Below are 14,121 nucleotides of genomic sequence, written 5' to 3' on the forward strand. Positions count from 1 at the left end.
AGGGAAGTAGAGACTTACCAGATACCAAAGTGTATTCTAAAACTACTGTAATTAAAATAGTCTGGTAAAGGAATCGAGAGTCAATCATGGAGTCTATAAATTAGTCTATCAGTCTTTAAATACATGAAGTTTAGAATATGGCAAAGGCAACATTTCAAAACTGTGATCATCAGTGACTTCATAAATGATGTTGGAATATCCACTCCCCCCAATTTATGTGTGTGTGTGTATGTATGCATATATATTCTGTTTTATCATACTCCATGTGAATCAAGGGTGTAACATTAAAACATCATAAAACTATTAGAAGAAAGTATGTGTAAATGTTTTTTTATATGGGGTAGGAAAGGTGTTTTTAAGTATGACACCAAAAAGCCACAAAGGAAAAGCCTGCTTTTGATTTTATAAAAATTCAGATGTATCCATGGCAAAAGATATAAAAGCAAAAAGGTGAAATTTGGAAAATATTTACAAAATAGCAAACAGAAAGGGTTTATCTCAGGTTTTTTTTTTTTTTCAAATTTTGTTTTGTTTTTGGAGACAAAGTCTTACTCCATTGCCCAGGCTGGAATGCAGTGGCTCCATCATAGCTCACCGCAGACTCAACCTCCTGGGTTCAAGAGACCTTACCACCTCAGCCTCCTGAGTAACTAGATCTAAAAGTGTGTGCCACCAGGGCTGATGCGTTTGTAAATTTTTCGTAGAGACCAGGTCTTGCTATGTTGCCAGGCTGGTCTGGAACTCCTGAGATCAAGTGGTTCTCCCACCTTCACCTTGCAAAATGTTGGGATTACAGACATGAGCCACTGTACCTGGCCATTCTACACTTTTCTAAATCCTTTTATCATGGTGTATCTGTGATAAATAGTATATAGCTAGATTTCATTTATTTATTTTATTTCTTTTTACACTTAATAGATTATGTCTTTTAGTCGGTAAATGGAATCCATTTATATTTTTTTTGATTCCATGTGCATTTGCTTTGTATTTATTTTAACTTTTCATGCCTGTTATTGTGCTTCTTTGCCCCCTTTTCTGCCCTTATTAGATCAGTTTTGTTTCATGCTCTTTTTCCATACCCTCAACTCTGTAAGTATAGTAATGACCATCCTTAAGTATGGTCAGGGACTTTTCTTGGAACCAAAAGACTCCTGCCCTTGTCGATTTTGGGAACCTTGCAGACTAGCTGCTGAGACAAGTGGTACCTGGGCTCTGGTGCTAGTCCAAGGCTGTGTCTGTCTTTCTGCTTCCTGGGCCCAGAGAGTAGTCAAGAGAAGCTTGTCAACTTCCTTACACAAGAGGCAGAGACTTTCTTCAGTCCCAGCAACCGAATGCTCCTCTGGCTTCTTTACCTTTCCTTGTAATGGATAATTATATTCCTCTTACCCTTTAGGAACTGAGATCTTGATTGCCTTTGCCCGTTTTTAGACCTTGAACCTAGCAAGAGAGAAGCTTTTGGTCTAAACATTCTGCTCTGAGTTTCTGCTACATTTTGGGTCCATTGAGTTTTAATCTTATTTTTGAGTCAATTATGTCCTTTAAAATATATACATATATAATTTTCTGTGTTTAGAGAAGAAGAGTTCAAAGCTGAGCTTACAATGTCATACTGTCCAGAATTTTATTTTTAACAATATTTATAATGGCAAAAAATTGGAGTCTGTCTTAATAAATTGCAATATATTCAGTTATTGAAAAGAGATAGATGTTTAAGTATTTACAGGGAAAATGGCTAAGATGTGTTTTAAATCAAAAAAAGCAGATTGTGAAGAATGAGTGCTAATTTTTATTTGTTTTTAAAGTGAGATGGTATCAGATTGTGTTCTTTAGTAAGCATAGAAAAGTTCCTGATAAAATATGTAAGACAGTTTTAATAGTAAACATTGTTTACCTTTGGATTTTGTAACTAGGAAACCAGGAGGCCATTAGTATAGTTTTTTACATCATTTTCTCTTTCTACCTTTCTGTATTATTTGGATATTCTTCCTCTCTTTGAACATTTGGTATTTTTGATAATACCAAAGTAAAAATAAAAAGCAACAGCAGCAACTCCCTTATTCCTCAAAATTGTGTTATTGCAATTGTTACAGCCTAGTACAGTTTTGTGACTCCATAATCATATGTGTACTTAACAAACACTAAAGTATGTTAATGACATGTTATAACAACATCATATCTCTATTAATCTGTTTTCTAATATAATTTATGTGTTTTCTAATGTAAACATAGAAAGATATTAAATAACAAATTCAATATCATATATTTATATAAAATGCTAACATTAACTTTTAGAAAATACCAGACCAAAGCATAGTATCCTGATCGTGAGGATTAACAAGTCAGGATTACTTTGCAGCTTTACAAGAGGATAATATTTTAGAAGAATTGATCCTTCCCATAAAATGTTCAGCCTTTGGGTTAGTCCCTTTTCTTATTAATGGCAGTGGCTGTCTGAAATCCAAAGTGCCCAAAGCTTTTCTAAAGAAAGATAAACTCACCTTTAAAAAAAAAAAAAAAAAACTATATTATTTTTCCTTCGTGCAGCATGTGGCTTTAATACCTGTTCTTATGGTGCTAACATACAAAGCATCTTAAATTTTTTGATTTATGTGCTATTATCTTGGTGTCTCTGATACTTATTTCAGAATGATTACTCTTACCTTTCTATTTAGAAATATCTTAATAGTGACATTTCTTAAAATGTATTCTAATGATATAATTAAAAGATACAAGGAGTTTAAATGAAAATATAATCTTGCAGTACTATCTGTAATAGTGAAACAATGAGATAATCCAAATGTTCAAAAATAAGAAATTGAATAAATTATAAAAATTAATAGAATACTATCCACATGTTAAAAATGAACTTACAGAAAAATATTTATTGATATGGGTAAATGTTTACAATAAACAGTGTTAAATGAAAAAATCAAATTTAGCATATAATCCTATTTTTACAAAAATGTACATATGTGATTATATACATGCATAGAAAATGTGAACGTTTAAATACCCAAATGTCAACTGTGGTTATCTCTGAGTGGTGTGATTACAGGAGAGTTTTATTTTGTTCTCTTTGCTTCTCTGCATTTATTATATTGAGCATGTTTTCATGCATAATAAGATAATCAGTAAAAGGTATTAAAATATACTTCTGTTCTATTTTATGTTGTGAAAGTTAAATGTCGTACCATTTTTCCTCTTAGATTGTAATTATCCTTCTATATTCATCCAACTGTTTTGATCCATGAATTGGTTTAGTGGGAAGTAATTAGACATTCTCACTCAGGTCAGAAAAGACAAAGCTGTAAAGAACTGTGTTCATACCCCTTGCCCCAGCTAGAAGATACAATTTCAGCTTGCTAACAGATGAGATGATAAATGGAATATAGATTTCAAGTTGACTTTATTCTTCTACTCTAATCTTGTTATTCTGCCTAAGATTTCAGAATAATTTTACTCCAAATATTAATATTTTATTACTGTCACAAAATTCACCATACTACCTACTAAAAGTAATCAATAATAAAAACAAAGCCTTAAATAATGACAATACCCCTCCCACTAAATGAGATAGAGCTTATTGCTTTCCATAAAAAGTAGCTGCTAACAAGAAAAAAGAAAAAAAAAAAACTTATAAAATCTTGAACTAGTTTAGTGAATTACCTTCAATACATAGAGAGGCCAGCCCTTCCCCGCCTGTAATGTAAGGAGGTCACTCTTTCTACTCTGAAGGAAGATCTCTCCCCAACCTCCTCAAATCCATAGTAAGGAGTAGTTTCTTGAATCCTGGGTGCATTATTTTTTGTGCCCTTCAGACTTAATTATTTTACCTAAGAACACAAAATGCTAGCATTGAATATCACTTAATACTGTTAACTCTCTCTGAGTAGATAAAACACCTCCCTCTTTTCACTTCCTTGCCTTATATTTAACATACCACAAAACTGAACTCTTAATTTGATTTCAGTAATTTTTGAGGTGAGGAAACAATTTGGATTTTTGAGAGTTGAAACAGAAAGGGACAGATTAGATAACAGAACCACAGAAGAACCTCAAAAGGCTTTTAAAAATGTTATTGTCTTCATTGCAGTTGGTTGGTTAATTAGTTAAGAAATAGTTGAGTTGCCGCTATGACTTTAATAATGTCTTGATTTTATTTTCCTCTCTACTTCTCATTCAACAAAAAATGAGAGATTTAAAACATTTAGCATATAATAGCAGTTGAAAATTAAAGAAAATTTTTAGAGTTCTTTTGTGGTTTGGAAAACTTTTAGTAATGCTTTTTATGTTACATGGCATTTTAATATATCAGTTTAGCTATAACTTTGGAAACTAAAATTTTAACTTTTTGCTCTGGAAGGAGCAGTATCATTTCTTTCCAGAAATTCTGGTGGGTAACTTGATGATTTGACACTAGAAATAATGGGACAAGAAAAACAGCCTGGTTTGACAGAGAGGCCCATTTTAACTTTTGTTGGTATTCACTAGGGTTTCTCACATAAGTACATGTGATAACTTTTAAAATGTCCAATACTGGAAAAAGCAGTTTTGAGAGCTTTAAAGTGTTAGCTCTCACTTAAATATCCTGAAATATCCTCCTGAGATGGCTTGCTAATTCCTAGAGTAGTTCCCTGCCTCACACTCTGTCAATTTGGGAAATTAAAAAAAAAAAAAAAATCCATCCTGACAACACAGCCCATAAAATTTTCTCTTTATATCACTCTTCAATACCCTCTCTGCCTTGTGAGGCCGGATTCTTCATTGCTCCAACTCCTGTTATATGACACTGGTCCTCCAAAAGGCCTCCTGCCTCCAGCTCTACCTCTACCCCTCATTCCTGCAGTCAGAGAAATCTTTTCTGAACCTTAATCTCATTTCTCAGCTGAAAATATTTTGATAGTTCTCCTGACAGGCAGCATAATAGTATTTCTCAAAACAGTATCTGAGAACTTCTAGAAAAAATTTAAATGTTATCCTTTTTCATAATGATAAATTAACAAGCACACCCTGGTTCCCCAGAATGGATACCTTATAACTGTGCAAAATACTAGAAATACTAATATTCGTGCCTGCCTGTCCATGCTGCATCTTTTTTTTTTTTGTTTTCTTTCCTTGAGATGGATTCTCACTCTATTGCCTAGGCTGGATTGCAATGGCGCGATCTCGGCTCACTGCAACCTCCGCCTCCTGGGTTCAAGTGATTCTCCTGCCTCAGCCTCCTGAGTAGCTGGGGTTACAGGCATGCGCCACTGCACCTAACTAATTTTCGTGTATATATATTTTTAAGTAGAGATGGGGTTTTGCCAGGTTGATCAGGCTGATCTTGAACTCCTGACCTCAGGTGATCCTCCCACCTTGGCCTCCCAAAGTGCTGGGATTACAGTCATGAACTATTGTGCCCAGCCATTTTTTCTTCCTTCCTTCCTTCCTTCCTTCCTTCCTTCCTTCCTTCCTTCCTTCCTTCCTTCCTTCCTTCCTTCCCTCCCTCCCTCCCTCCCTCCCTCCCTCCCTCCCTCCTTTCTTTCCTTCCTTCCTTCCTTCCTTCCTTCCTTCCTTCCTTCCTTCCTTCCTTCCTTCCTTCCTTCCTTCCTTCCTTCCTTCCTTCCTTCCTTCCTTCTTTCTTTCTTTCTTTCTTTCTTTCTTTCTTTCTTTCTTTCTTTCTTTCTTTCTTTCTTTCTTTCTTTCTTTCTTTCTTTCCTCCTTCCTTCCTTCCTTCCTTCCTTCCTTCCTTCCTTCCTTCCTTCCTTCTTTCTGAGACAGGGTTTCATTCTGTCATTCAGGCTGAAGTGCAGCAGTGCAATCTTGGCTCACTGCAACTTCTGTCTTTTGGGCTCAAGCGATTCTCCCACCTCAGCCTCCCGAGTAGCTGCGAATACAGGCACATGCCACCATGCCCGGCTAATTTTTGTATTTTTTGGTTGATACAGGGTTTTGTCATGATGTCTAAGCTGGTCTCGAACTCCTGGGCTCAAGTGATCATCCTCCCGCCTTGGCCTCCAAAGTGCTGGGATTAAAGATATGAGCCACTCACACCTGGCTACATCTTGTTTTTTTCTGATGAAACATTTGTTTCTTAAAGTGATCCAGGACACATAGCTCTGTTCTCAGAGGCATTTTCCTTTTGAGGAGATCCAGATATTACTTACTTGTGAGAAACAGTGGCTAACAGGGCAAGATCCAAATACTTGAATGTGTAAGAAGAGCCCTCTGAGATCTGCCTTGCCCATTCTTTGTACCTGCACTCCAGCCCCTGAGTGACAAGCAGCCCCTGGATAAGCTAGGCCACATCAAGCGTTTGCCTTCTCTGTCTTAAGCTGGGCTTTGTCAATGATCTTTCCCTTTCTTCACTCCACCCGCCCTGAACACATACTTCTCTGTAGACTCTTCTTTTCTGACGACTCCATCCCCAGGTACAAGGTAAACTCCCATCTCTCCCATCTTGGCTATAGTTAATTTTCACACAGGGAATTGTGTCACTACAAAACTAAGCCCAAAATTTGGTGGCGTAAAACAAGAGTTATCAGGCAGTTTCAGTGGGTCAGGAATCTGGGTGAGCCTTAGCTGGGTACTATGGCTCTGCATCTCTCATAGTGGACAGTGCTTTCTAGTAACTCACATGGTTGTTGGACTGAGGTCTCTGTTCCTCACCACCTGTTGACCAGGAGCCTCCCTTTGTTCCTGAACTCACAACATGACAGCTTGCTTCACCAGAGCAAGCAAGCAGGACGGCAAGACAGAATACTGGAAAGAGAGAGAGAGCATTTCCCAGTCTTTAATGACCTAATTATAGTAGTGGCAGGTCACCTGTTCATTAGAAGAAGAGTGCTAGTCTAGCCCACACTCCAGGGCAGAGGGTGACATACTAGGCAGTTGGGATTACTGGAGACTGTCTAAGTAGTCTGTCTACCATAGCCTGTAGGACACCTTACCGTAGGTGTCCCTAAGGATAGGCCCAGGTGAGGAAGCTGTGGGCCGTGGGGGAGGCTACTTGTCCTCTCTCAACCTTGCTTCCCTGCCTCGCCTGGTGTGGGCATCTTGATGCCATGACAGTGATTCCAGGGTTTAAAGAGAGGTATATTTTAAATAATCTGGCTCTTAAATATCATTTGAAAGTCAACTCCCTCGTCTGATCTTCAGCTGAAGAAAAAATGGTCTATTTTAGTGCTAGAAGAAGAACTCTGTGTTGGACTTACTAAGAAAAGGTGATATAGCTCACTGAGAGAGTGCATTCTTAAGAGATTTGCAAATTTCATTTTTCTGGGTTTATATCCTGAATTTACCTTCTAACCTGGAGTATGATGAGAATCTTCTGGATTTTCAAACTTGGCCTCTATTAAACTGCTGCACTTTGTTTACTTGCTTTTCTTTGAGCAGGGAGCTACCTGACAGCCTAGTCCATGCCTAATTAACTTCTAATATTAGGATTTTGGCTCTCAATATTCTTAAAAATATGTACTAATATTTTTCTGTGTTTTTAGTATATTCAGTACTAAATTTGCTAGGCATTGCTAGGGTTTTAATAGTTGAGAATTTTACAGCTCTTTCTCTGGCATATATACTTAAAAGGAGCGACCTGGGGCTGTGATACCTGTAATTTTTTTGTTATTTTCTAGGTAGTTAAGGCATTAACAGTTTTTGCCCTTGAATCAAAGTTCTCTACTTTTCTCTCCATACCTTCTAAATATTTTGTCCTTTTGAGTCAAGGGAATTGCCCTGATTTTATGATGACATTTGGGTACGATATTTAAACTGTTAAAAGTTATAAAAACGACCCTTTGGTATTAAATGTAATAAGTGGCTTTGAATTGAATACATGTGCAGGTTCTCCTAAATGAACTTTGTGAGTCCAAACTGCTCTAGTTACGTATTCTTTGTAATTGGATTCTATGACATTCTCTCATCCTCCAAGAGTCTTCCAGGCCATGAAAATTCCTCATGGCTTGGTGTCGATGTATACTTTGGGTCTTTTGGGGTACTGACTTTCATCTCTCAACTCCTGTGTGACACTTGTAGTGCTGATGGTCATCTCCACTCTTGAAAAGGCATGGTGTCTCTGCAGCAAAACAGAACTACTTACCCCTAAGAGATCTATAACAGCCCTCAAGTAAAGGGGGAATGGGCAACTGCTAGAACTGAGCTACCTTTGCTCAGCCTTTCCTTATCAAGAATATGTTCTTTTTCTTCTTTTCTTTTTGTTTTTTTTCTTTTTTTTTTTTCTGAGATGGAGTCTCACCCTGTCACCCAGGCTGGAGTGCAGTGGCACGATCTTGGCTCACTGTAACCTCTGCCTCCTGGGTTCAAGTGATTCTCCTGCCTTAGCCTCCCGAGTAGCTGGGATTGCAAGCACAAGCCCACCATGCCCAGCTAATTTTTAGTATTTTTAGTAGAGACAGGGTTTTTACCATGTTGGCCAGGTTGGTCTTGAACTCCTGACCTCAAGTGATCTGCCCGCCTCAGCCTCTCAAAGTGCTGGGATTACAGGCATGAGCCACCACGCCTGGCAAGAATATATTTTTTACTCATGGTTACTCTGCACTGCGTTCATTTTTACTGGCTTGTATTTCTTTGTAATTCTAAAATATTGTCATGTTCAAAGGTTTAAATTAGACTATAAACACCTCAATATCAGAACTTATTCTTTCTTTATTTCTTTCGTTTTTTCATTCTTTTCTTTTGTTCTTTCTTTGTTTTGATATCTTGGATCTCTTTCCCCATTGTATATCTACCATAATACCATTCCAGACACATTTCTCAACAGAAGTCAACACATAGAAGGAAGTCTTGTCTAGATTTATTCATGATGCGTGCATTAGAGTAGATCAGAGATGAGGGGCTGCGACAGGTCTGGACTCTTGTAGTGAGAGATGAATGATTAGAAGGCTTTGCAACAGCATTCAGTTAACTCTACATGGGTAGAGTTGGGTGCTGGTCTCTCTTTTAACCTTCTAAGTGCACCAGAGTATGTTATTGCCATGAAATTGCACTGTAATATTTTCTAGTTGTGATTCATTCACAGCTTAATATGCTTCTAGTTCTGGCTTGACTTTTCCCCCAGGAAGAGCCTAAAATCTCTTCATTATAATATAGACAGTGTACTGCACTTTGAATACAAATTTATCCATGTTCGGAGTAATTTTTCTTGTGATTGTCTCTACCCTGGAGAAGTGCCTTTAATGAATTACATACAAATTGTGTAATTTAAGAAGTTAATTTGGTTTTCTGGTTACACAGGACTAAAAACAGCCCTTGTAGAAAGAGATGATTTCTCATCAGGGACCAGCAGCAGAAGCACTAAATTGATCCATGGTGGTGTGAGATATCTTCAGAAGGCCATCATGAAGTTGGATATTGAGCAGGTAATTGTGTATGCTGGTTGTTAAACAAAAATTGCAACTATGCTTTTTTCTACCCAATTAAATCAGGTTTTTTTTTTGTTTTTTTTTTTTTTTTTAAATGGCTTTTAGCATTTCTTCCTGTTGGAAATACCTATTTAGTGTATTCTGCTGGAATATCTTTCAGGAGAGGTGTGTCAATTCTTTCCTGTAGTATTATGTTTATGGGTAATCAGGGGCTTTTTCTTCACAGGCATGTTGAAGTAGCAGATTTACAAAATCACTTTTGGATGTGTTGCCTTTTAAACAATTGTGATTGGATTTTTGCCAGTGGCTACCAAATTGCTACTTTGCAAGCACTTTCAGGGGAGCTATGTTGTAATGCAGGGGGAGTGCGAAATCGATCCTCTTAACTACAACTGCAGTCATACGCTCATATTGTCACTGACATATTCTGAAGGAAAAGATGATCTGAGTCATGCTTTTCTTATGTCACACTTTATTGTGTCCAGCCTGCCACCATTTGAAAACTGCCAAGGCAGTGTGGAAGATGACATTTCCCAGAGGGGTAAAAAAAAATCAGCTGAACTTCCTATCTCTTTTTGTACGTGAAAAACACAGCAGCACTGGCTTGACATTGTCAAGTTTTGAATCTGTCTCGTTTTTTTTCTTGATAAGTCAGTTTTGAATCTGTCCCCTTTTCTTATATTCTCTTTGCATCATGATGGATGCAATGAAAACAGCATAGGATTTAGAATCAGCTAACTTGTGATGTGTTCAGGCTTATTTACTCAAAATCTATGAGTCTGTTATCTTATTTGTAAAATTAGTGTTATAATAGCATTGCTGGCTTTTTAGAGAGGCATAATGAGGACTACAGCAGTTAAGACAAAGCCTTTTTATAATCTGTAAAATACTGTGCAACTGTTAAGTAGCATCATTGCTTGGTTTCATGAAGGCAAGACAGAAACTTTTAGCATGAACTTGAACAATCTGTTATCTCCTCCACAGAAAAAATAATATGGGGAACTGAGAAAGGGAGACAATCCAGAGGATGCAAGATAAATGGCTACAATAATCTTGTGACTCAAGTCAGGAAAATATCTTACACCTGGGAACTCTGACAGCATGTTTTTCTCCTATGCAAATACAGTTAAGGTTTCTAAAAAATCTTTGAGGTTGACAGCATGATGTATTATTAGAAATTTGATTAGGAGGGAACTATCCTCACTCAGAGGTAGAGGTTTCTGTGTATCAATCAGTTGGCAGGGTGTCTATTTGCCATTTGAAAATATTATGATCTGTTACTGCCAAACTAATTTTCTCTGTTTTGCCTTTCAGTATAGGATGGTAAAAGAAGCCCTTCATGAGCGTGCCAACCTGCTAGAAATTGCTCCCCATTTATCAGCTCCATTGCCTATAATGCTTCCAGTTTACAAGTAAGCCTTTTGATATCACGTGTATGCATTTGCTTCTCTGCGGTCAGTAGAACAACAGTTTTAATGGAAATAATCCCTCAATGCATATTTCATAATTTGGTTTTAATTGGTCCTGATCTTTAATCCTTTTCAAGTATTTTCCTTTGTTGTATTTAAAAGTATGGCTTTTCTTAAATTGCTCTCTACTGGCCTATCTCTAGATTTTAAAGGCAAAGGAGGTCGTGTTCTGTATTTGTAATTAGTAGTTTCTTCCTCCAGTTTCTGAGAGTATATAGATGAGCAACTGCATTTGCATTAGGGAACATAAGAGGATCATGTGCAGACTGTAAATGGCTCTGCTAAAGTATCCTGTTGTAAATGTAAACATACCATATACCCACTTAAAACTGAAGCCATTTTGAGTCATGTTACGTGTCTGAGTTAACCAAGGCTGAAATTTGGTTAGGAAGGGTCAGATTATAAATTATAAAACTTAATTTTCCTAATGTTGTTAGAGCTATCCATGAAGTTGCCTTCCATTGGAATTCAGGTAGTATGAAAAAGTAGATTATGTAACTCTGTTAACCACATTCGTGTTGTAGGGGGCTGGAAACAGATTTTTTATAACTTTGTTCATCCTTCCTCATAGATCGCTTAGAACTTCCTGAACCAGTGTTTCTTAATCCTGGGTGCACATTGTCATCATCCAGGCCCCCACCCTAGTCTAGTTAAATCAATTTCTGGATGTATGAGGTTTAGGCATCAGTATTTATTTTTAAAGTTCCCCAGAGAATTCTAATATTCAGCCAGGTTGAGAACAACTGCCTCAGAGAAGATTCATTTAAGAATCTCATTGATTTATTTTACTTACAGACTTCAGCTAGATTGGTGTCAAAAACAGTTGCATAAGTCTGTTTCTTTTGCAGTCCACTTCTAGGTATGCTTTGTTTTTCTTAAATGAAAGGTGTCTTGTACTGTAAGGTAATGTTCTATAATGCTATACTCTGTTTCTAAAGAACTTTCCCCTCTATTTATGCTGTAGGTGGTGGCAGTTACCTTACTACTGGGTAGGAATCAAGCTGTATGATTTGGTTGCAGGAAGCAATTGCCTGAAAAGCAGTTATGTCCTCAGCAAATCAAGAGCCCTTGAACATTTCCCAATGCTCCAGAAGGACAAACTGGTAGGAGCAATTGTCTACTATGACGGTATGTGATATTTTTTTTCCTCACAGATACTTTTCTTTCACTCATGACCCTTATAGTATATTCTTAAGGAGATAATTTTGCATCTTTAAATACTAATCTTACACAACACACAAACGCACTTGCATGCACATATTAACCATTTTCTCTAACAGTGGCTGAAAAACTAACCATGATGTTTTACCTTTAATATTGTTTATTTTACATATTTGTTTTCTTCTTTGATTTCTACTTTGTGTCTCATGGTTGGTTTGGTCCATTTCTCATCATTATGAATTTGGTCTCCACCCTCATGCCATGTAATTTGTTATGTGTTTGCTAGTGAATATTTGCCTTATGAATATATTATAATGTTGAAAGCAGCTGAGGATATGTTAGGTTTTCTAGATGAAACCTCTATTTTCAAGGGGTTATAAACCTAGGGGGAAAAATGCCCTGTGGGCTGAAATTGACATGTTTGTATTTTGCACAGGACATAGTTCTTGAATGTATAATTTATATGATGAAGGTAGATGAACATTGCATCTGTGAAACTGTGCTCTCAGTTTTTATTGCTTATTTTATTGTTGTTAGATGTTTTCTAATAGTGACGTTACCTAGTGGCCATTTGCCATGTGTTCAATGTTCATTCTATTTTTTTTTTTTTGCATGTGTGCAATATAATTTTGTACATTTTATTTGAAGGAGCACTTAATATATCTCCAGATGGACCACAAAACAATGTAAAACAAAACAGGCAAAGCCATTTGTAAAATTTTACTAGTAGTTTTAAAGTGTGTGAGATTGGAATGTAGTCCAAGGGTGTCCATTTATAAGGAAATAGCTGAACACAGATAATTATACATGTTCAAAAAGTCCTAAAAATTTTGTGATGCAGAGGACAGCTTAGATTCTATATCTCAGTGAGCCCCCAACACCCATTATATTATCTTTTCTATTTAGTATTAGATATCTAAACTCCTAGTAAGAAGAATTTGTTGTTGTTGTTTTATTTTTTTCAGGATATTTTGATATTTATACTGAATACTATGGGATGTCCCAAAGGCTATCCCTGTGTTTTTTTCTTCTTTCCAGTGTTACATTTCTGAACTAATTCAGCTGTCAGGCTTTCATATATAAATGCAAAAAGTATATGTGAACCAAACTCAAGAAAATGTCCTAGGAACAACAATATTAGAAAAATGTTAAGGGTCTTAGGCAAACATTAAAAGCTAGAAAATTCACAGTTTGCAGTGCTTCCCAGCATCTGAACACCACAGGGGGGCCACTTAACTATTTTTTTGGTGCCCTTGATTGGGTCTACATGTTAAAGGACAACCTTAACTGTGAATTTGCTTTCTCTGCATCAGACCCTTAATGTTAACCCATTGTAGTTTATTGGGTGATTATAGTAAAGAGGTTTTTGGTCCAGGAGGAGTAAGAAGGCATTCTGTAAATAGCATCCTGCCCATCCTGACATGGAAATGTTTGTGGCCTTTCCATCTTATTACTAATCCCTCCCGCACAAACCCTCTCACATACTTACTCATTTTCTATGCTTTGTGATCTATTGGGTACTAACAAATTTTATTTATAAGCTTGTCAATATCTGAATCTTTTAAAAATAAATATTAGTGGGCTGGGCATGTTGGCTCATGCCTGTAATCTTAGCACTTTAGGAGGCCAAGGCAGCCAGATCACTTGAGCCCAGTTTGAGACCGACATGGTGAATCCTCATCTCTACTAAAAATACAAAAAATTAGCCAGGTGTGGTGGCATGCACTTATAGTCCCAGCTACTTGGGGGACTGAGGTGGCCAGAGTGAGCTGAGATTCCGCCATTACACTCCAGCCTGGGTGACAGCATGAGACCCTATTTCAAAAAAGAAAAAAGAAGAAAAGAAATATTAGCGAATGTCATGTCTGAATTTGTGACATCCTGTTTTACATTGGTTTGGTATTGTTGTGAATTGTAAATTCTTATTGATTCTACATGAAGAAGCCAAGGGAAATCTTTGTTACACAAGGCAGAAGAAACATTATTCTCTTAGAATCATGAGGAAAAAGAATCTTTTAATCTAGAATTGATCTTTATAGCCTGTTATAGATTGCAATTATGAGCTTAGCAAAAATTTCTGAAAAATTTAAAAAGTATTTAAAATATTTTCAAATTGCTCTTTGGAAATC

The 14,121-nt window shown here is 36.8% G+C and overlaps 1 protein-coding gene across 4 annotated transcripts in view; it reads left to right on the forward strand.

Annotated features, from left to right (window-relative positions):
- Positions 1-14,121, forward strand: part of GPD2 (glycerol-3-phosphate dehydrogenase 2) — a 149,107-nt gene that overhangs the window by 67,449 nt on the left and 67,537 nt on the right. For all 4 annotated transcript variants that reach the window (XM_007965003.3, XM_007965002.3, XM_007965006.3 and 1 more), the window contains 3 exons: positions 9,235-9,359; positions 10,677-10,774; positions 11,796-11,959. In XM_007965003.3, the coding sequence (XP_007963194.1) occupies positions 9,235-9,359; positions 10,677-10,774; positions 11,796-11,959 (387 nt within the window). The remainder of the gene's footprint in view (positions 1-9,234; positions 9,360-10,676; positions 10,775-11,795; positions 11,960-14,121) is intronic.

Source organism: Chlorocebus sabaeus, chromosome 10 (genome assembly GCF_047675955.1).
Source record: "Chlorocebus sabaeus isolate Y175 chromosome 10, mChlSab1.0.hap1, whole genome shotgun sequence".
Lineage (NCBI taxonomy): Eukaryota > Metazoa > Chordata > Mammalia > Primates > Cercopithecidae > Chlorocebus > Chlorocebus sabaeus.